We start from the raw sequence: 23420 nt of genomic DNA, 5'->3' as shown, positions 1-23420 counted from the left end.
AATCCAGTTTAAGTCAATTATGATTTGCTTTGTCAACCTCTATGTAACATTTAAAATTGAAATTGTGGTAGTTAATTTAGGAAATCTTAACAATAAGAGTGAGGTGGTGCCCAACATTGTAAATCAACTGTACTCCAATAAAAATTTAAAAAAAAAAGTGAGGTGTGGTGGGCTTTCAAACTGAGGGAGGGAACTGGGTATCCATTTCTCTCACCAGTACCCCAGGTTAAATTATTGTTAGCTGTTTATTTATTTATTTAAGTCTTTATTTATTTATTTATTTATGGCTGTGTTGGGTCTTCATTGCTGTGCGCAAGCTTTTCTCTAGTTGCCGTGAGCAGGGGCTACTCTTCGTTGCGGTGCACGGGCTTCTCATTGCAGTGGCTTCTCGTTGCGGAGCACGGGCTCTAGGCACGTGAGCCTCAGCAGTTGTGGCACGTGGGCTCAGTAGCTGTGGCATGTGGGTTCTAGGGTGCAGACTCAGTAGTTATGGTGCTCGGGCTTAGTTGCTCCATGGCGTGTGGGATCATCCTGGACCAGGGATTGAACCTGTGTCCCCTTCATTGGCAGGTGGATTCTTAACCACTGTGCCACCGGGGAAGTCCCACTGTTTACTTTCAATACTTTCTTTTTTTAGAAGGCCATGTAACTCTTGTCATTATATAATTATGACATATAGATTTCTGTGGGACTTATAAGAAAACAATTTCTGGTCCCTTGCTGCTTGTCCTTTTAAATGTCTTTACTTTTTAGAAAATAAATTTGCAGACTCAGGGTACCAATTTTAAAATATATAAATAGAACTATCTCTTTTCATTTTAGATGGAAATTATATAGACTATTTGGATGACATCTTCCTGAAAGATCTTCAGGAATTACAGGTATTTTTAATTTAATTTAAAGATTAATTTTTTCTCCTAAAGGAAAAATACCATAGTTAAGTTCAGTTGTGATGAGGTGGTTCTAGCATACAAAACAATTTTGTTAAAAGTCAAACTGCAAGTATTACATTACTGCCCTCTCATTAATGTGACTTATTTTTTAATTTGAGCATTTATAGGTAACATATCAGAGGTAGATTCACTGATATTTTTATAATATCATTAAAATGTGGCTCTATAATCCCTTAGACTGGTTACATATTCAGCACACATTGATTTTTAATCTTTGTTTTAATTTTTTTTTTTTTTTTGGAGAGATTATGTACTTCAAATAGGTTTTAATTTTACTTTAGTATTTGATCCAGATTTGGTTATGTAAATTATTTACATACTATTCAATCCAAATGCTCTTGCATTTTAAGGTCCTATTATTTTTAGATTTAAATCACTATTTGATACTGTTCCTTGGAAATGATCACTTGAAATAATTCTTGTGCAGAGAAGTTAATGGGTATTTGCCAAAGTCCTCTCTGAGAAGAAGTTAAGACTTGTGACTGTTTAGCTTTCTCAACTAGTATTCTCTTTTCATTTATATGTAATTGAGTAACATTTTGATCTGTGAGGATTTTTCAGTAGCTTGTTACATTTGATCTCTTGTTTCTTTACCCTAAGTAGATTCTAGCCTTGATCCTGCTAAGGCAGAATATCTATAGTTTTCCTTCACTATTGGGTCAGTTTCTTTGCCTCTTAAGTACCTCTTTTAAAAGATTAGTAGAACCCTTTAAAATGGAAAAATCAGTTAACTTTGCAGACTAGAGGAGGATGTTGAAGAGCTATGTGGTTTTTATTTTTTCTTTACTATGCACCTTTTTTTCCATTTATCTGAGAGCGATGTCTATAAAACAATGGTATTCTTTCCCTAGATATTAGGGAAAGAACTGTGTCCCTATTTATATACTGTGTCACCACTCAGTGGAGCATAATTAGCTAAGAGATTTTAAACTTTGGTTGTTTAGCTTTTAGGTTGCTTCTTCTGTGGGCAGCCAGCTGTGGGAATGTACTCCTCTCTTAAGGACCGTGGCAGGAAGGACAAATCTATGGGAATTTAACTCCTTGACATAGAGCAGATAGCCTTACTCTTTCATGCCAGACCCTTCATGTGAAGTTACCATTGTTAACTGCTTCTGCCCCTCCAGGAAAGGGTTTCCCTTTGAAAAGCCTGGGCATAGAGATGGTGGTGAGGTTTCTTGTATGAGGGGAGAGTTGGAATAGGCCACAGTGGGGATAGGACCAGGGCTATGCCATTTTGATTCTTGAATGGTTTCTGTTACAGCTTCTCATAGTGAAAGTAAGTAACACTTACTTTTTTCTTTTCTTCCCTTAGAAGACAAAAACACTAATGCATTTGAGAAAGTGGTAAAGTTTGTGGGGAGGGGAAAAAACTGCTTTCCTGATCTGCAACTCGTCTGGATGTTAAGATGTCTGTGGACATGAATAGCCAGGGGTCTGACAGCAATGAAGAGGACTATGACCCGAATTGTGAGGAAGAGGAAGAGGATGAGGACCCTGGGGACATAGAGGACTATTATGTGGGCGTAGCCAGCGATGTGGAGCAGCAGGGGGCCGATGCCTTTGATCCTGAGGAGTACCAGTTCACCTGCTTGACCTACAAGGAGTCTGAGGGTGCTCTCAATGAGCACATGACCAGCTTAGCCTCTGCCTTAAAGGTGAGCAGCGTTGTCAATTCCCAAGTGTAATTCCTGCAATTAAATCTAAATATGAGCTGTTGCTAACGTCTCCTTCAGACTGATCAAATGGCCTGTAGCTTGAAACCAAATATAACTGTATGCTGCATCATCTGGATACATTTGATGCATTTACTTTGTTTGCTAATATGTGCATATCTAAGGTCCTCAGCTTCCCAGACTACTAGGAATTAGAAAGGAAGGGTGGGGTGGATTCAGGAAAAATAGACCAGAAGTACATAGAAAGCAGAACTGCATAGATTAACACTTGTTTCAGAAAGTCTTATGAAACTTTATGAGGTAAGATAGGATAAGCATCAGAATCACCTGTGACTGATAGTACTGTGGGTGACTGATAAATGTCTTAAGAGAGGTACCTAGATCTCCTGGTTTGCTGTGAATGATCAGTGCTTCTGGGCTAATGAGCTCATTTGTTTCGTATACTGATGACTAATGTCTGATGTTGAAAGAGATTTTAGCAATAACTAAGAATAAAGCAAGTTCTCATAGCTTGTATTTCATTGATTTTGGGGGGTGTTAAATTGAAATTTTAAGTAATTAACAAAATTGGTTATTCTAGCAAGCACCTTATTTTTAACACTTAAACTAGCATACTTTTCAATATCTTGCACCTCAGGCCAGTTACTGTCCTCACTATGTACCTTTTGTACTATGTAATATTACACTAGTACATAGCATAGCCACATAGAACACCATGTACTGTGAATGTGAATATTATTATAGTCATTTAGACAATTTCCCAGCATGTTTCTTTCTCCTCTAACATTGGCCATTATGTGAAAGTGGGGAAATTTCTCCTACTTTACTGTTTTCCCTGACCTTCCTTTTAGGAACTGTTACATGGATTTTGTTGTTTGCTAAAATTGAAGATCAAGAGCACATTGGAATGAATTCAACCAAATAATTTTCATGTTGGTATTTAAATGGAAATAACTAAGGTGTGCCATGGGTCATTACTATAAAAGTTGCTTTATCTACTAGTTCAGGCAATTTTTTTTTCCAGGTGTTCGGCAAAGGCTAACTAATACCTTGGATTTGGACACTCAGGGCTTTATTAGCAACTAGCTGAAAGCTAAAGCTTTTTGTGTGACTCACTCCTAGAAGTGTGCACATTTCCTCTCTTGTGCTCAGCATAAAACTCTGAAGAATGGAGACCCATTGGAACCTCTGGGTTTGGGATTTCTCCATCATAACAATAACAAAGCTGCTGGGACCTCTGCTTTCCAAGGGCATTTCCCTGGTAGAAAAGAGGCATCAGATCCTTTCCTTCCTCGTTATTCACACCTCTCCCTATCTGGTCAACTAGTTTCTTTTACTTTAACCATATTATACATAGTCCTGGTATTCAAAATTACAAAAAAAATTGTCAGGTGTGTGGTTCTGGACGGTATCAATTGACTAAGTTCACCAGGATGTTCCCATCTATGCGTAGGAATTCTCAGTTTGTCCAGCCCCTTGCGCTGACTTCCTGACCTGCTAGAGCGGGGCACAGCTGAGGGGCACAGGCCCTTTCCTCCTTTTTTTTTTTTTTAATTGTAGTAAAATCCATAAAATTTACCATTTTACGTCCTTCCTTTTTATTAGGCTGTCATATTGTCGGCCCCCTGGAAAGCCTTTCCTTCATCTCCTCACCTTTTAGTACCCTCAGGGCTGCTTCAGAGTCTACCTTGTGATTTCCCTGAGTGAGCCTCCTCAAGACCCTTTAGAACACAGTGGTTGTTTCTTTTGGTCCCAGTGTCCAAATGTTACAGCCCATGATTATTACATCGTATAGTGTAGTCTTCTGACTGCTTCATGTTGTTTTACCTTTTCACATGTTTTTGCATGTTCTCTCCAACTAGATTGTTACTTCCTGGAGGGCAGAAACTACATTTTACCTTCTCTCTCCCATCATCGCTATCATAGTGTTACATCCATAATAGGTATTGAATAATTTTGAGATACTTGTGGATTTTGTCAATTTTTGATGATGTAGCTGATGTTATTGATGTGAGCTAGATTTCCTAGTCCCTGCTGTATATTCTCTACTGTCGTAAAAGGGCATTATTCTGTCCCTCAAGATCATGAAGAGTAGAACAAAAAGAACTTGGAACAGAGGTGAATGAACAAAGAGAGATGGAAGAAAGTTGAAACCTCAGGAAAGGGTTAAAGAGAAAATGAAGCAAAGAGGAAAATAATCCGTGAAATTTTAGATGATGGTAGAAGTAGAAGATGGATTTTTTTCCCTCCCTCACTGAGGAGCATGTTAACACCATTTCCTTTCTGGGGCTGGGGGGCAAACGTCCTGGCTCGTTTGGTGGCTTGGCTGCACATAAAGGGGCTCAGTGGTGTTTTAAGTGGTTCAGGAATTTGACCAAAGACAACAGGCAGAAATAGCTTGGTTAAGAGTAAGGGAGAAGTAATCACACACAATCTTCCTCTCTCAGGCTGGCTAAAAACTAGCATTGGTTTTATTTTTGTATTTAAAATTTTTTTGAGACGAGGAAATAATTTAAGTGCTGAGTTTACAGAATGGTGTTCACAGGTGCTTTGGCTACTCTCACTCCCCTGTTGCATGTGTCTCTGAGAATGGAGCTCAGTAGTCATCACCCAGGTCAGTACTGATTTCCCTCATTGGTCATGGTGCTGTTTGCACAACTCTGTGACTTATTGAGATATTTAATTCTTTCATATGATTTAGGTGTTATTCAGCTAGTAGGAAATGTGATATGTACGTGGTTTAAAATTAGAGCCTTATGAGCAGCTGTCCATGAACAAAAGCTAAGTTTGAGGAGTGGCATCAATTTTCCACTGATCTGTGTTACTCATTTTGTTGTGTTCTGGCAGTTGCCTGTCAGTTAGCCGTAGCCTAACAAAATTAAGCCTTCTGTTACCTTTTGGGATTTGAAGTCTCTTAAGCAGAAAATTGCCAGTTGCCTGGGTAGAAAATTGCCAGTTGCCTGGGACACTGGGCTTTTGGTTTACTGAGGGCCCTTGGTGTCAGAGAGTCTTCCTGTATGTATTCTGGGACCAGTCCTTGAGTAAGATCATTAATTGAGAAAGGAAAGTGCCCAGAAAATCAGATCCCGGACTGAGGATAGACAACAGAGAAAATATTTACCTGTTATGGGGTGGTGGCGGTGGGGACTGCTGATGTTCAAATAATGGCAAAACAGAAGCATTGTTTAGGGAATGAGCTAACATCCTATACAAATGGAATAGTCGTGAAAGATGAAATGATTGCCAAGTGAGGTGGATTGTGTTGTAAGAGGGGGGAAATCTCTGACGAATACTTTAGTGATATTTCAGTCTTTAAAACAAAGTTACCTTTTAAAAAAATTTTTAAAATTTTATTTTTGGCTGTGTTGAGTCTTCGTTGCTGCACACAGGCTTTCTGTAGTTGCAGTGAGTGGGGGCTACTCTTCGGTGTGGTGCGTGGGATTCTCATTGTGGTGGCTTCTATTGTTGCAGAGCACGGGCTCTAGGTGTGTGGGCTTCAGTAGTTGTGGCGTGTGGGCTCAGTAGTTGTGGCTTGCAGGCTCAGTAGTTGTGGCACATGGGCTTAGTTGCTCCACGGCATGTGGGATCTTCCTGGACCAGGGCTCAAACCCATATCCCCTGCATTGGCAGGTGGTTTTTTAACCACTGTGCCACCAGGGAAACCCTACGTGCTGTATTTTTATATGAAACTTACACAAAGATTATTATTGCTGCTATAGATGAGGGGAGGCCTTTTCTAGTAATAACAGGCATTTTTATTGCAAAATGTGCTATAGTTAACTTAGAATAATTTTGTCATTCAGTGAATCCTGTTGGTACTGTTCCCTGAATTTCATGAGGCATTTGCTGTCAGGCTGCCTAAGAAGGAGATTAGGCATGGTTGAGCCCCAGAGAGAGCCCAGGCTGGCTTTCATTGGTGATGGGCTGGAAGCGTCTCCCACGTTGTGTGCGCCTTCTCTCAGCAGCATGTCAGGGCTGTGGGCGGGAGAGGCAGAGTGTTGCTGCTCAGAGCCCTGCTCATGCTTCAGAAAGGAGAAGAAATAGTACATTTTGGGCTAGATCTAGTCCATGGAGCTACCGTGAGCTATCTGAGCTTTCTGCTGATAGGATAAACTTCAAGATAGGGTGCAGCAGCAGTGCAAGTAACCAAAGTCCACGGATCGATTAAGCATGGGGATGGGGAAGTTACCTTCTGGGCTGGAGTGGGAGACTAAGATGTATAGGTAAAAAAGAATAAAATGTAGAGGATCATGAATGCAGCCTAAGGTGTCTTTACTGTTGGAGGGAAGAATTTGATTTTTTAAACTTCAGTGCTGAACTGTGCTGCTCATTTTCTCAAGCCTGGTTTTCCTCAAATAGGGTTAGAGAAGTAAACTGGTTATTAATGAGTGTTTTTACTACAGTTCTTGCTTTACAAATTGCTGTATTAACTGTAGTAGAGCTGGGAAAATGTTCCCTAGAACATTCTATTCTGCCACCCTCTTGCTTGAATTTGTTTTAAGATCTAGTGCTTGCTATTCAGCAAAATATGGCTGGAAAATCTCTCAAGAGTTCTTTTTCTGTGGATCATTTTTCCCTTTCGTGGATGAATCATGAGTTTTCAGGACTTCTGACTTTAAGTGCAGGAGTCTTTATAGTCCCTTGTTCAAAACAACCCGGTTTCTATGCATTTGTCATTGGTAACATAAGCAGTTAATATTCTTAACAACAAATACCTTATATTTATCCTTTCTCTCAAGTGGCACTGAGTTTTTGTATAATATCTGGAAAAGACTAACTTTATTTATTAAATCAACTTTCTTGTATTCTGGTATAGTTGAATTTTAAAAACATTTTACTTTTATTTATACATTCATTAATTAACCAAGTAATGGTTGTTTTCTTGTTACTACTCATGGAAAAGTATCTTTAAACTGGGCCTAGTAACACTGAATGTTTGTGTGCTGAACAGCCATCTGATTTCTATTTTTATGATCTGATGTCAGGTTTCTTTGCATGCCTGTATCTCAGAATCTAGATTAAATTCCTGTGTTTCAAATAGTTGGTTGTTAGTGGATGTGTTGACCATACTTCACCATACTTTAGTCTGGAAGTCTGATTTGTGTTTTACTGGTATATAAATTTATTTTTTAAAGGGAGATGAGAAATGTCCAGAGTGACATTGAGAATTGCCTAAGTGCAGCTAGTGCTAGAGTTGTCCCTGTCTTGCCAGCTTAGAAAGGTTATTGTTATCATTGACTTTGTGTCCTCACTGTGTACCTGGCATCACACACAACATGCTCACTGCCTTCCAGAAAAGAAGCTCTTCATCAGATTCAAGGCCAGCTTTCATTCTGGTCTTTTCTTGTACTTTCACACTACCTTAGGAACCGTGTAAACCATTTGTAATCAAGGGGTGATTCTAATTCCACAGTTGTCCTAAACCTGAACTTATTTATATTTAAATGATTATTGTTGAGATGTTAATACAGTTGAAGAATATCATTCATAATTCCATTAATGTAAAATAAAAGTTTTCTTCCTTGCTTATTATCCTTAGGTCTTGTCCCTATTCATAGATAATATTACTGTGCTGCAATTCATTCATTCATTCAACCAATATTTATTGAGCACCTACTATGTTACAGGCACTGGGAAAATAGCTGTGAACAAAATAGACAAGAATCCTTGATCTGGGCAACAGTACATTCTAGTAATCATTATGTACATGTATTTATATATTCTATTTTTTTGTGTAAATTTCAGACATTTCCTCTTGTTTATACTTCATCCTCATTAGTTATTTTAGGGATAACATACCATCTTGTTCTTGAACCATAATTTTCTCAAGCTTTCCCCATTGGGCACTTAGGTGAGTACTTATGTGTTACAGTTATGGGGACTGGTTATATTGCTGTGAGTATTTTCATGGATGTGGCCTTTGTGTTGTTGAGCCTGGGCTAGTGGTCAGATAACTAGGTTCCAGTTCCTTTTCTGCCATTTAATATAACATGACCATGGGCAAGTTTCTCAACATCTCTAAGCTTCAATTTCCTCATCTATAAAATAATGATAATACCTTCTTCACAGCATTAAGTGAGATGATGCATATAAAGTGCCTGGCACATGAGTGTTCAAACATGGTCATGGTAGAAGCAGGGCAAGAGTTGAATAAGGAGAATATTGCTTTCACATGTTTGCTGTGGGTCCTTAAAACATTCTCAGGATTGTGCATTTTGAGTCATAGGGTAGGAGCCACATTGTGGAAGGTTCTGGGTGACATATTACTGACCGATGCTTCTGAGTGTGTGTGTGGTAGTTGAATCATGTACCTTGGACTCTTTTGCCTTCATCCAAAGCCTCTAGTGTCCTCCTCCTGGGGCCTACTGATAATAAAAGTAAAAATAACACAAATTGAATTTTGAATTGGGACTAGGAAAAGATTATAGGGGAATGTAGCCTGTCTTTTGTTCCTACATTTCTGATGAACTGCAGCGGTTGGTCTTGTGCCTGCATTGACAGCACTCCTTAATGAAGTGCTGAGCTTAGTTGATTTGGGGATCCTTGTTACTAAGGCACCTCCTTACCTTTTTTTTTTTTTCCCCCCATGCCACATGGCATGCGGGAATCTTAGTTCCCCAACCAGGGATCGAACCTGTGCCCCCTGCAGTGGAAGTGTGGATCCTTAACCACTGGACCGCCAGGGAATTCCCAAGCACCTCCTTACTTTAACTTTTGCTCTGTCCCAATATCACTCTCCTACTGCTCTAGGAAAAATTCAAAGGATTAGAGTTCTCTGCTCGAAAGAGTGAAGAGTTGTAGGAAAGATTTGAGAAAGGTACAGACTGAGATAGCAGGAAGCTTCTCACCCTGCTCGTCCTGAAATGTGTCTGCCTGTGGCTTGATTAATTAAACTGTCATGAATTGTCGGAATTTGAAGCTTACGTTGTGTTCTCTTTTCTTTAAACTATCACGAGCCTTTATAAACATGAAATGGTTTTACTGTGATAACCACAAGTTACCAATCATAAATAGAGGAAAGTACAGGCAGGAAGAGTGAGAGGTTTGCTTGGAGATTTTAACAGGAGAACAGAGCTGTTCTTATAATCATGAACAAAGAGTGGTCTCTATCTGAAAATGTTGCTCTCTGTGACTAGCAGTTTCTTTCCTGGCCAGTACATGCTCTACCCACTCATTTCCTTTTTCCGTTGTTTTAGACTTTTACTGGTTTCTTCAATGCTCTCACCATCATTTTCCAGTCTGTATATAGCCTTGCCACGTTTTACAAAAAATATTCCAGTGCCATCAAACGTGGCTTTCTGGATTCTCTATCTTAATTGGTGATACCACCATCTACCAAGCTGGAAACTGAGCATTTACCCTTGACTCCCTTCTCCCATGAAGCCCTCTCTGATCTCCACAGTCAGACACTCTTGCCTCTATACCACTTTGTGGTACATGTTTCTTTCTTTTTTCTTTTTTAAGTTGTTTATTTTTTATTTTTGGCTGCATTGGGTCTTTGTCATTGAGTCTTTGTTGTTGAACGTGGACTTTCTCTAGTTGCAGCGAGCAGGGGCTACTCTTCATTGTGGTGTGCAGGCTTCTCATTGCAATGGCTTCTCGTTGCGGAGCACAGGCTCTAGGCACGCAGGTTTCAGTAGTTGTGGCACATGGGCTCAGTAGTTGTGGCATGCAGGCTCTAGAGCACAGGCTCAGTAGTTGTGTCTCACGGGCTTAGTTGCTCCATGGCATGTGGGATTTTCCTGGACCAGGGCTCAAACCCGTGTCCCCTGCATTGGCAGGCGGATTCTTAACCACTGCGCCACCAGGGAAGTCCCTGTGCATGTTTCTTGGTATGTACTTATGCTATTTGGAAAATTAGTTGTTTGTCAGCCAGGGATTGAACTCTTTGAGATAGAGGTCCGTGTTTTTTCTTTGTATAACAGCATCTAGCAAAAAATGCCAGGTTATGTTCTGTTCTCAGTTAGTGTTGCTTATTGTTGATCTGACTGTCTAAGCCCAGGCCAATAATTGCAAAAGTTGAGAATCTAACCCCGAGGCTCTACTCTGTGTGCTCATGTTTGTAAACAGAAGACATGCTTGTTGAAGGGCTTCCATGAAGCCAGCTGACTTTTAAGTACAGATAATATATACCTAGTGGATGTGTGGTTCCCAGCTTGGTGTGCATGTCAGAATTAGTTTTGGCAGTTCTCATACAGAAGACTGAATTTCGTGCAGATATAATAAAACAATCTTCAGAGGTGAGGTGAGGTATTTTACATTATATTCATGTGGAAGTACAAAAAAATTATGAAATGATTCAGGTTATCAAAATGAGGAGAGAGGATTGTATCCTTTCTTTGTCTGCTGAAAAGATATGTCCAACATTCAGAGTGTACTGGTTTTTTAACCAGAATGAGAGTAGGATGTAAACTGCCCACCTATACTCACAAATTGGGTAGGTTTTCTGTAATATTTTTGATGTCTAAACATTACTTCATATTTCCTTACCAAAATAAAAGTGGGTCCTTATGTCCATGTTGATAATGAGTAGCTGTAAAACTGACTAATAGTATCTGCGATCATAAATACAATGTGAAAGTTTTAAAGGGTTTTTATTTTATGACGTAAGTAGAACACCTGAAGTCTTTGCTTCAAGATGGTTGGCTGCCCTCACATACGTTTGTCCCTTCTCCATTTTTTTTGTTTGTTTGGTATTCAAATGTCTGTAACAGCTTTATTTACAATAGCCAAAAACTGGAAACAACCCAAATATCCACAAACAGATGAATGAACAAATAGTGGCATACCCATAGAACAGCGTACTGTCATCAATATAAAGAGTGGGCTGCTCATACAAACATCATTGATAAATCTCAAAATATGCTGCATGAAGAAACTCAGGGGAAAAAATAAACAATTTATTATTTCAATCATATACAATGCTAGAAAATGCAAACTTATCTATTGGAAAGTGAATTAATGGTTGCCTGGAGAGCTGGGGGGAGGACAGGAAAAGAGATTATTAAAGAGCATGAGGTAAATATGGAGGTGCTCCTCCATTTTTAAATAACCATGAAAATGAAAGTAAAGGCATATATATGTTATAAACACATATTAACAAAGAGAACATGTGGGGGGAGCATGTGGGACATCATTGTACGTGGGAGCCAGTTTGTCCAACATGTCTTTGAAGAGGTTGTGGGCTCTGATTTGACTAAGACTGGGAAAGATAAGTGTGCTGCAGATGGGGGGATTAATTAAAGGTCTGTATGTAGAACAGTCAGCCCTGCTCTCACTTGGTCTCTCGGCAAAATAATCTGGATAATCTGGGGAGAAATAGGGCACTTAGAGAATGTAAGATTTGGTTCTCTTCATTTGTCATTTTGGGAGCCTTTGAGTCTTGAATAATTGCTGCCCCTGATCAGTTACCCTAAAGAAAAGCCTGTCATTTGGCAGGTCTGTTCATGTACACAGAGCTAGGATTCATTTCCTGAGGCCCCCTGTTTGAAAATTGTAACATTCACATAAAATTCACCATTTTAAAGTATACAATTCAGTGGCATTTAGTACACTCATAGTGTTGTGCAACCATCTTTTGCATCTAGTTCCAAAACATTTTCATCACCCCAAAAGGAAACTTGGTACCCATTAAGCAGTTACTTTCCACTCGCCCCATCTCTGGCAGCCACTAACCTGCTTTCTGTGTCTCTGGATTTACCTATATATGCTATATAAATGGAATCATGCAATATGTGACCTTTTGTGTTGCTTTCTCTTATCATAATGTTTTTGAGGTTCATCCAAGCTGTAGCATGTATCAGTACTTCATCCCCCCTTTTGGGTGACTCTTCATTTTTTTAATGTGAATGGCTAACCAAGAATTACCAGACATTTCAGGAAAACATGCAAAATGAAAGAGAAACAGAAAAATTGACCTTAGCTGAAACAGACCAGTAGGTAATTTTGCTTGTTTTTAAAAGTGCACTATTTAGTATTTTCCAAGATACTCAAGAAGATGTGACATCTATAAAACAATCAGAGATGCCATCAGGAAGAAAATCAAAATAAAAAGAACTTGTGGAGATGAATTATGGGTTTGTCAAGTTAAAAAATATTCCATAGTTAGGTCAGAAGATCAAATCAAGAAAATCTCTCAATGTAAAGCCAACATGCAGGCAAAAAGTGTATGTGAAAAAACAGAGACATGGAGGTTCAAGCCAGAGATCCAGCATTTACTAGGATTTGTGGGAAGTGAGAACAAAAAATTGAAGGAAAGAAAATATTAAAAAGTATAAGAAGGAAGTTTCCAGGAGCCAAAGAGAGGAGAGTCTTCATATTGAAAGGGTCTGTTCATTGCCCAGAAGAATAAAGAAAGACCCATTGCCAGAACTGTCCCTGTGAAATTTCAGAAAAACAAGGACAGACAGAAAACTCTAAAAGTTTCCATAAAGATATATCAGGTCTTCTAAAAGAAATGGGAATCAGATGTCTCAGCAGCAGCAGTTACAACCAGAAGACAGTGGAGCAATGGCCTTCAAAGTCCTGAGGGAAAATAGTTCTGAATCTAGAATTCTGTCCTTGAAAAATAAACTTGTTTTCAGATGTGCAACGACTCCCAGAATTTACGTCCCTTGTACCTTTTCTGAAGTAGTTACTTCAAGATGAAAATCAAAAAACAGAAAAATAAAATTGAAGAAATGATTGAGGACTTACCTGGTGGTGCAGTAGTTAAGAATCCACCTGCCAATGCAGGGGACACAGGTTTGAGCCCTGGTCTGGGAAGATCCCACATGCTGCAGAGCTAGTAAGCCCGTGTGCCACAACTACTGAGCCTGCGCTCTAGAGCCCACGAGCCACAACTACTGAGTCCACGTGCCACGTGTTCCTAGAGCCTGTGCTCCACAACAAAGAGAAGCCACCGCAATGAGAAGCCTGTGGGCCGCAAAGAAGAGTAGCCCCCATTTGCTTCAATTAGAGAAAGCCCGCGTGCAGCAATGAAAACCCAAAGCAGCCAAAAAATAATTAATTTAAAAAAAGAAATGATTGAACTAACCTTGTAGTCCAGTGAAAAGTCTCTTGTTCAGCTGTGTAACAGGCCTGGAAAATGGTCAGCCCAGATTGGAACAGAAACTTGGTGCGATCCAAGAAAAATTTCTTCAGGAATAGGAGTGAGGTGTATTCCAGCAATAGATAGAATGAAGAAACTGGAAGATGGGTGGGATGTGGTGAAGAAACCATAGGTCTCTTCACAAGGGGCAAGGGAAATAGAATTCCCATGCAAAGCAGAAAAACTACACACAAAAAAATCACAAGCCAAATAAATATAAAGCAAACCCTCCTTATGGCACAAGTATGAGTGATTGGCAGCAACTAATAATGATAATGTATTTGTGCCTGATGTACAAACATTCTTCTTTGAGTGGGCCAAGGATCGTGACATTGGAAGCTCAGGGTATAAAATGCAATTCTGGCCCTGTAAACAATGACTTAAAATTACAAAGGCTACAGATAGAGGAACTGAAAATAGTGATTTTAATATCAAAAAGTTGGGGCTTGGATGGGAGTGGGTAGCGAGTGGTATAAGTAAGCTAAGTCTGGTAGAGAATTATGGGCCTACTCAGCGATGTTGGTAACAACCAGAAGAACCCAGACAAATGACTGGGAGAGATTTCTCCTGGATGGGAAGACTGGGAGGATGGGGGTGGGGCAGGACAGAGAGGCAGGTATTGTTCCTTTTCATCAAAGTGCTTTTTATGAACCATTTGATTTATTTTTTGTTCAGTGGTAATTGGGATAGGTAAAGAATTTGTTGATTCCCAATAAAAGAAGTATTTCTGAGTGTCTTCTGTTGTCTTAACTTTTAGATAGATGCTAGGAAAGATGGGGAAAAAATAGTTTAACCTTTACCATAAAATAAAGATCTCTTTGCCTTTAGTTTCTGTCTCCTCCTTTTTTAGAATGGTGAGAAAGAAAGGAGGTATAAATAAATAAAACCTTTTCTACTTCTATTTCATATTTTCTGATATACCCCACTGAAAGCACCATTTTATTTTGCTCTCTTGAAAAACTTGATTTCTCCAGATTCCAGCCTGAACTCTTCTTTCCTGTTGCTCCTCTGCCTAATGTTTGATTTTTGCCTCCTCAAACCTCCTGTCAGCATCTCTGCCGTTCGTGTCACCCTCAGAAGGCTTCTCAGCCCGCCATTTTTTTCTTTTTTTTTTTTTAACCCTCCCTTCTGGAGCTGTATCTGGCCTCTCCTGCTAGATTGTGTACCCCCTGAGGGCTTGGAAGGCTTTGGTGCCTGCCTGGGCTCTGGAGGAGGCTGTGGATTTGCAGTGGCTTGAGATTAGACCATAGGAGACGGGCAGAGGGTTACATTAGCATATAGGACCTAGTACTGGCACAGGTATTGTTCTAGGTGCTTAGGTATGACAGAGAAGGAAAGTGTTCTTAAAAACCTCTTCCCTCAGAGAGGAGCTTCTATTCTGTTGGAGGTTTACATAAACATAAAAGTTATAAAAATGTGATGTATGTTTTGAGCATAGCTAACAACAGCAGTCAGTGGCTCTGCCTTTGAAATATGCTGTTGGTGTTTGTGGCTTTGTCACTAAGATATGCTAGCCTATGAGGTGTCCTCTGGAGAAGAGAGATGACCTAGCTGGAACTGCCTAGAGGTATTTGGTATTCCCTCTCCTTTGTCTCCTCACAATAGCAGTAGTTGGAGAAGACAGCATTGTTTGAAATCACTTACGGACAAGATGGGTTTATAGCTGCAGGAATATGGTAGGATACTTGGCTTTTAGTCCTACTATGTGTAGTTCATTGGCTATCAGCTCCTATCTGCATTTCTTTTGGTTGTGGTTACTGGATATGACCTTGGTTCACTGAAGTTACAATCATCCAGTCTATATATAGCATCCCCCTAGAAAACTGTTAGAATTCTAGAAGGGGCTGTAATCAGCCTTTTGTACTAAGTATTTCCCAGAAGATTTTCATTGAAATGCAAACCTAAAAGATATGCTGGCTGGGATTTACTTCACAATAATCTAGAGGGTAGGGGATAGGTAGGGTGCAGATACGGTGGACCTGGCCATGAGTTGATGTTGGAGCTGGGTGATGGGTACATGGGTTTCATTGTAGTCTTCACTTATATAGATGCTTGGAATTTTTCATAATAAAAAAATTACCCTCATGGTCAAGAAATGGATGACTTTCGTATTTTTGCTTTATTGTATTTTTCATAAATAACTTTAGTAAGGTCTTTAGGTGTTTTTGGTATTGATTTTAATGATAAGAGACCATAACAGGACTAAATTAAGGATAGACTGGAGAGAAATCTTCAAATTTGTGTTTATTAATCAGAGTTTTTAAAGCACTTGTAATACATGGGTGCCTCAATTACAAGTCAGCCCTCCCTCCACGGAGAGAAAGTAAAGGAAGCAAAGTTACACTCGGGTGCCTGAGAGCTGACCTTTTAGAGGCTGAGAGTATGAAGGTGTGAAGTATGGGAGAAGTGAAGGCCCACCACTTAAATTAGACTTTAGACCTTGCCTAAGGTCATAGGCACTCTGGGACCCTACTCCCACCACCACCACTGCTGATTTTGCCCCATTCTAGGCTGGTGTTCACCTACTCCTTTGTCTCTGTGCTTTAACCTTCTTTCTCTTATTCCTTCAGTACTTTCTTGCTTCACCCTCTACCCTCCAAGACCAAAATCCATACATCTTGATCTCCTTAGGCTAGTTTTCCTGTATCATGTCCCTTTCTACCCCAGGCCCAGAAGCTGGCCAACAATTCACTCTTTTCCTTCATCTCTGCTTTTTAGTGAATGACCACTAGTGTTTGTTGACAAATGTGATTGGACCATGAAGTGGCTTAACAACAGGCTGAGGCATGGAGACCCATTCATGTAGCCTTAAAAGATTTCAGGCAGTTGGCAAGTAAGAATTCTAAATAAAAATTGAAACTACCACCTGTATTTTTTCAGGCCGTTGATGCTCACTGCCATCAGCTGCATCCTCCCTATGGCACTGGTAAGTGTGGGAAGGGCTGGTGACAATTTTGGTGGGCTGCTGAATTTCTTTTTTCTGGGGGAATAAAATCTATCTGCAAGCTGTGTTATTAACTTGTCCCCAAGGGCTGGACAGCTTGAACCAGCTACAGGAGACTAAAAAGATGAAGAAGCAACTGACCATGTTCAGGGGTTTCCTTGGGGAACTGTTGACAGGAATGGAGGCTATTCAGTATGTGCTTTGATCCTTACATAAAATTAGCATGTCCTGTGCATTATTTTGAATAATAAATATACAGGTTCTCTGGGATATCAAGTAATGACTTGTTAAATCTCCTGAAATTCTGAAGACATTTTCCCCAAAGATAGATGTTGGCGATGTATTGAAAGAGTCCAGAATATTGTATGTACTTATCGTTTCCTTCAGTAGCAGGATTTACCTCCCTCTAGTATTTTAAGTTCTTTGTGGTCAGGGGATCAAAAATGTTCCAATGATTAAGTTATAAAATTCTGATAAGAGACTTACTTGAATTTTTATCGGGGAAGGGTTTGGTGGAAACCAGAAAAGAAATGTGTGGCTCTCATTTACTAACAGACTTCAGGTGGACTTAGGGTCCTGTGATTTGAAAAATAATTTCACCACAGTCAGCTTTCTGCTCAGGGACCTAATAGGGAAAATACATACAATGAAATTGAAACATAGAGTGGGGCAGCAAGTTATAGGAATGCTAAAAGAATGCTAAAATATAACCCAATAACCAGATTGCTGCTGGAGTTGCCTTATCTAAGTTCCTGTAATCCTGCATCTGTCTCCTTGTAATGAGTGGGTCAGAGGCCACATAGATCCAGAAGTTTTATCTTATCAAGGTGGTCTCCATTCCAAGTTTACAGGCTGATGTTTACACTATTTCATTTCTCTAGTCTCTGAAGCCCTTAGATCATGGAATAAAAGTGCCTCCAGACAATATCTAACGAAGTGCTGAGGTTGTAGACGTTGTGTGCTGTTAACCATGTCAGGAACTGCTTGCTGATAACAGCAGTTAAAATATTCATGTATACTTCATTACATCTCTGTGAGAAAATCTTAGCATCATTGGCTCATATCCTGGATTTTCCCCCTCAGGTCCAACTCCTACCCACCCACCCCCCAAAGCCCTGCTTATGAAGCCAGGATAGAATTGTGTGCACGCTTTATATATTCTTTGTTAAAAAACAGAAAGGAGAACTTAACTCCCCAGCAGCTGTCTAGTCCTTTAGGTATCTGTGAACAGGTGGTAACTGCTGAACATGTTTTGAGGGCCTCTATCTGGGAAATACCTTCTTAAGTGTCTCTCCCAAACATTATGGAGGATGACAGAAGAAGTTTGCCTGCAACCTTTGGGAGTAGTGATGTCCGGCAGCAAAGTCCTTTTTGACATGCATGTAGCCAAGTGCTTCCTGAAATAAAGATCAGAAAACCATCTAAGGGTGTTGAGATTGTAAATATAATGGCAAAACAAAGCCAAATTGAATTGGCAATACAGAGCAATGTCCAGGGTGGATGACAACAGAGGTGACCCCACAGTCCTTTCAAGCTGGAGAGAAAGCTCTACAGAGTCTTCTGACCCATTGTGGGTCAGGTTTGAGGGCACAGGGAATGAGGGAAAAAAGGCAAGGAAGATGGGCTACACTTGGCCTCTGTTCTGACCTCATCTTTGACTCTGAAAACCTTCTCTAGACCACCCAGGGATGTGAGGGCACCCTTCAGTCTTTGATGAACTTTATACCACTAATTGCCCTCCCTCCCCCACTTTGATCATTCACACTCCCTTCCCCAACTCCCTGGGGAAAATGAGAGAGAAGTTCTTATCTTTGGGGCTTAGGTTCACACTGACCAAGGCTTAGGCACAAATCCAATTGCTCAGAGACAGGCCAAGGAGTGAGAGGAAGGCAGGCCTGAGAGTTGTGCCCTGTGGAACAGCAACAGTGTGAGCTGACAGACCGGGAGAAGAGCATCCAATGGAACACTAAGAAGGCTGGGTGTGGGAGGTTTAGAGGGAGCCATAGTGTTATGAAGTTATTGGCATTACAGACCTATTTATGCTAAAATTCACATTGCCTAATCGGTTAACCTTTGGTCAGAACTATGTTAAAAACTCTGAAGGGAAATTTTTCTGAAGGGAAAATTTTCATTTCGAAGAGTAAGTAAAAGATCAAAATGAACTATTTGATGCAGTAGTGTAAGGGTCAACCCTCCGTTGATTGTGACATTTGTTTATGCATATGATTGCCATTGAATTAAATTTGGCAAACTTTCCCTCCAACTTCATGGAAAATTTTAAATATACAAAGAAGTTTAAAGAATTGTACAGTGGACATCCATTTACATACCATCTAGATTATATAGTTGCTAACTTTTTGCTGCATTTACTTTATTATATATCTATCAGTTTTATTTTTAAACAGCTTTATTGAAGTATTACTGACATTCCATTAAATTCATCCATTTTAAAGTGTACCGTTAGAAGAGTTTTAGTAAATGTAAACAAATATACAACCATCACCACAATCCAAGTTATAGAACATTTTCATCACCCAGAAAGTTCCCTTGTATCCATTTGTAGTTGGTCCCCACTCCCAGTCCCACCAAACTACTGATCATCTTACTGTCTGCATAGTTTGCCTTTTCTAGAAATTTAATATAAACTGAATCATACAATATGTAGTCTTTTGTGTCTGGCTTCTTTCACTTAGCGTAATGTTTTCAAAGTTCATCCATGTTGTATCACATGTCAGTAATGCTTTCCTTTTATTGCCCAATGATGATTTTCCATTGCATAGATATATACCACATTTTGTTTATCCATTCATTCATCAGTTGATGAACATTTGGGTTGATTCCAGTTTTTGGCTATTATGAAATATGATGCTGTGATTGTTTATATCCAGGGTTTTATGTGGACATGTTCTCATTTCTCTTGGATAGATATCTAGCAGTGGGATTGCTAGGTCATATGGTAAATGTATGTTTAACATTTTAAGAATATGCCAAAATGTTTCCTGAGGTGACTACTATTTTACATTCCCACCAGCATTATATAAGTGTTGCAGGTTCTCCACATGCTTGCTAGCACTTAGTATCGTCAGTCTTCTGCATTATAATCATTCTAGTGAGTGTGAAGTAGTATCTTGTAGTTTTAATTTGCATTTCATTTCCCTAATGACTAGTAATATTGAGGATCTCTTCTTGTGTGTATCTGCTATTCATACTTTTTTTTGTGAAGTGTCTGTTCAAATCTTTTGCCCATTTTTGAAAAATTGGGGTGTTTGTCTTATTGAGTTGTATGAGTTCTTTATATGTTCTGAAATAAGTTCTTTATCAGGTATATGATTTGCAATTATTTTTTCTCCCATTTTGTGGCCTGTCTCTTCCATTTTCTTAATAACATCCTCTGGAGAGTAAACGTTTAATTTTGTTGAAGTCCAGTTTATCAGATTTTTTCTTTTAAGGATTGTGCTTTCAGTATCATATCTAAGAAATCTTTGCCTAAAACTAAGGTTGCAAAGATTTTCTTCTGTGTTTTCTTCTAGAAGTTTTATAGTTTTCAGTTTCATTTAAATCTGTGAACTATTTTGAGTTAATTTTTGTGTGACATGAACTAAACAGCTAAGTTCTATGTTTGTTTGTTTTGTATAATGATGTTCAGTTATTCCGGAATCGTTTGTTGAAGACTATCCTATCCTCCAATGAATTACATTGTGGAAATTAACCATAAATGTATGAGTTTACTTCTGGACTTTATCCTGTTCCATTGATCTATATGTCTGTCCTTAAGCCAGTACCCCACTGTCTCGATTACTGTAGCTTTATAGTAAGTCTTGAAGTCAGATGGTGTAAGTCCTCCAACTTTGCTCTTTCAAGATTGCTTTGGGGACTTCCCTGGCTGTCCAGTGGTTAAAACCCCTGCTTTGATTTTGATTAATTTTTAAAAATAAATTTATTTATTTTTGGCTGTGTTGGGTCTTCTTTGCTGCATGTGGGCCTTCTCTAGTTGTGGTGGTGGGGGGGCTACTCTTCGTTGTGGTGCACGTGGTTCTTATTGTGGTGGCTTCTCTTGTTGCGAAGCACAGGCCCTAGAGTGCATGGGCTTCAGTAGTTGTGGCGTGCGGGCTCAGTAGTTGTGGCTCATGGGCTCTAGAGCACAGGCTCAGTAGTTGTGGCACACGGGCTTAGTTGCTCTGCGGCATGTGGGATCTTCCTGGACCAGGGCTCAAACCCATGTTCCTGCATTGGCAGGCAGATTCTTAACCACTGTGCCACCAGGGAAGTCCCTGATTTTGATTAATTTTGATTGCTGTGTTCAGTCTATAGCTATGTTGTCCAGTATGGTAGCTGTGACCACATGTAGCCGTTGGGCACTGGAAATATGGCTAGTTTGGATTGGTATGTACTATAATTCTGAATACAATGGACTTTGAAGATTTAGATGGAAAAAAGATGTAAAATATAGTTCATTAGTTTCTATGGATTAAAATAATATTTTAGATATATTGGGTTAAATAAAATATATTTATAAATAAATTTTAGTTTTCATTTGTTTGCTGCTATATAGAAATACTTTTGATTTTTATATATTGGCATTCTATTTTTTTATCTTACAAAATTTGTGAGTTCTACTAGTTTTGTAGATTCTTTTAGGATTTTCTGTGTAAATAGTCATTTTATTTAGGAATAGAGACAGATTTGCTTCTTTTTTTAATCTTTTATGTCTTTTGTGTGTGTGTCCTTTTTTTTTTTCCTTTCCTTATTGCCCTGGGTAGGGCTTTCATAATGTTAAGTGAAATGATGAGAGTGGTCATCCCTGCGATGTTCCTGATCTTAGCATTCACTGTTTCATTATTGAGTATAATGTTTTCCATAGATGCCCTATATTAGATTCAGGCAGTTCCATTTTTCTTCCTAATTTGCTAAGAATTTTTGTCTTGAATGATTATTGAATTTTGTCAAATGAGTTTTCTTGCATCTACTGAAATGGTCATTTGGGTTTTTTCTGCCTTTATTTTGTTAATTCAGTGAATTGTCTTAGGAGTTTTCACATGTTAAATCAGCCTTTTCTATATTGCTGGATTTAATTTGCTAAAATATTTGGATTGATTTTTGTGTTTTTGTTCATAAGGCTTATCTGTAATTTTCTTTTTATATTTTTGTTAGGTTTTTATATCAGGGTTATGTTAGTCTCATAAGTGAGTTTGGAAGAAGTATTCCTTCCTGCTCTAGTTTCTGAAGTGTTTATTTAATATTAGTTTTGATAGAATTCACCAGTAAAAACTTTTGGGTCTGGCATTTTGTGAGAAATTTTTTATCATGAATTCAATGTCTTTAATAGATATAGAGCTATTCAGTTTTTATTTTGTGTCAGTTTTGGTAAGTGGTTTTCAAGGAACTTGTCAATCTCATCTAAGATATCAAATTTATTAGCATTTGATTATTCATATTTTCTTATTTTCCTTTTAATACCTGTAAGATTTGTAGGGATAGTCCCTCTTATCACCCTTGTTATTGGCAATTTGTATTCTCTTTTTTTCTTAATTGTTCTAGCTAAAGTTTTTATCAACTTTATTGATTTTTTTAAAGAATCAACTTTTGGGGGCTTCCCTGGTGGCGCAGTGGTTGAGAGTCCGCCTGCCGATGCAGGGGACATGGGTTCGTACCCCGGTCCGGGAGGATCCCACATGCTGTGGAGCGGCTGGGCCTGGAGCCATGGCTGCTGAGCCTGTGCGTCTGGAGCCTGTGCTCCGCAATGGGAGAGGCCACAGCAGTGAGAGGCCCGCATACCGCAAAAAAAAAAAAAAGAATCAACTTTTGGACTTTATTGATTTTCACTGTTTGTTTTGGATTTTATTTCTGTTTTTATCTTTTTTCTTCTTTTAACTTTGAGTTTTGTCATCTTTTTCTAGCTTCTTAAGGTAGGCCCTTATGTCATTGATTTTTGGACCTTTTATAGTATAAATACTTACATTTGTAAATTTCCCTCTTGGCATTATATTAGCTGCATCTCACAACTTTTATTATGTGCTATTTTCATTATCATTCGTTCAAAACATTTTCTAATTTTTCTTGTGATTTCTTCCTTGACACACAGGTTTTATAGAGGTATGTTCTTTAATTTCCAAATATTTGCTGTATAAGAAGAAGAAGGGCATGCTTGGCAGAGAACAGTCAGGGAGCCTCTTGGGGTTGCTGGAATCATTTGGTCTATTGCTGGACTCCTCAGGGCAGTGGTTCTGCAGTGGGTCCTAATGACTCTTGACTAACGCATAAGGTTCATCTTGTCAGTACTGGAGAGCAGTGATGGGTTTTAAACAGGTTGGGACTGATCCTGGTAAGACGTGAAAGCTCTAAGAATAGTCTGTTATTGTAATTGTTACATGGAGGCTTTAGGAAACTCATCCTGGGGGCTGTGGGTGGCGGGGGGTGGGGGTGGCGGGCAGACAATAGACACTGGCATGTCAGTATATAAGATACCTTTCCTTTGTCCAGGTGATAGTGAAGCCCTTCTGATGGAAGTGTTTAGGAGAGGCAGGACTAGAGATTGTGCAGTGGAATGGTGGTGATGGAAGAGGGTGGAGTGGTAAGGAAGAGGGCGACATAGAGGAAAATGCTGATGCAGGTGTAGGAGTGTGATGTCTCCAATGACAAGATGGACATTCAGGAGGAAGAGCACATTTAGTGTACCTGAACAGGGTCTGCGAGACTCATCACAGAGACCAAGAGGGGTGTTATGTTTGTTGAATTTGGCGACAAGGGAGTTTATATTGCCT

General features: G+C 39.3%; 1 protein-coding gene across 9 annotated transcripts in view; it reads left to right on the top strand.

Annotated features, from left to right (window-relative positions):
• ARIH2 (ariadne RBR E3 ubiquitin protein ligase 2) overlaps positions 1-23420 on the top strand; it is a 45604-nt gene that overhangs the window by 2982 nt on the left and 19202 nt on the right. For 2 of the 9 annotated variants that reach the window (XM_032647688.1, XM_032647690.1), the window contains exons 2-3: positions 823-881; positions 2266-2608. The exons of 1 other annotated variant lie outside the window; for it this stretch is intronic. In XM_032647688.1, the coding sequence (XP_032503579.1) occupies positions 2360-2608 (249 nt within the window). In that variant the 5' untranslated portion in view covers positions 823-881; positions 2266-2359. Of the gene's footprint in view, positions 1-822; positions 882-2265; positions 2609-16595; positions 16642-23420 lie in introns of all 9 variants that reach the window. 6 more of the 9 variants (XM_032647696.1, XM_032647694.1, XM_032647691.1 and 3 more) reach the window with 5 other exon arrangements.

The sequence above is a fragment of the Phocoena sinus genome, chromosome 11, assembly GCF_008692025.1.
Source record: "Phocoena sinus isolate mPhoSin1 chromosome 11, mPhoSin1.pri, whole genome shotgun sequence".
NCBI lineage: Eukaryota > Metazoa > Chordata > Mammalia > Artiodactyla > Phocoenidae > Phocoena > Phocoena sinus.
Note: the sequence above shows the minus strand (reverse complement) of the source record. Positions and strands in the feature narration are given on the sequence as shown.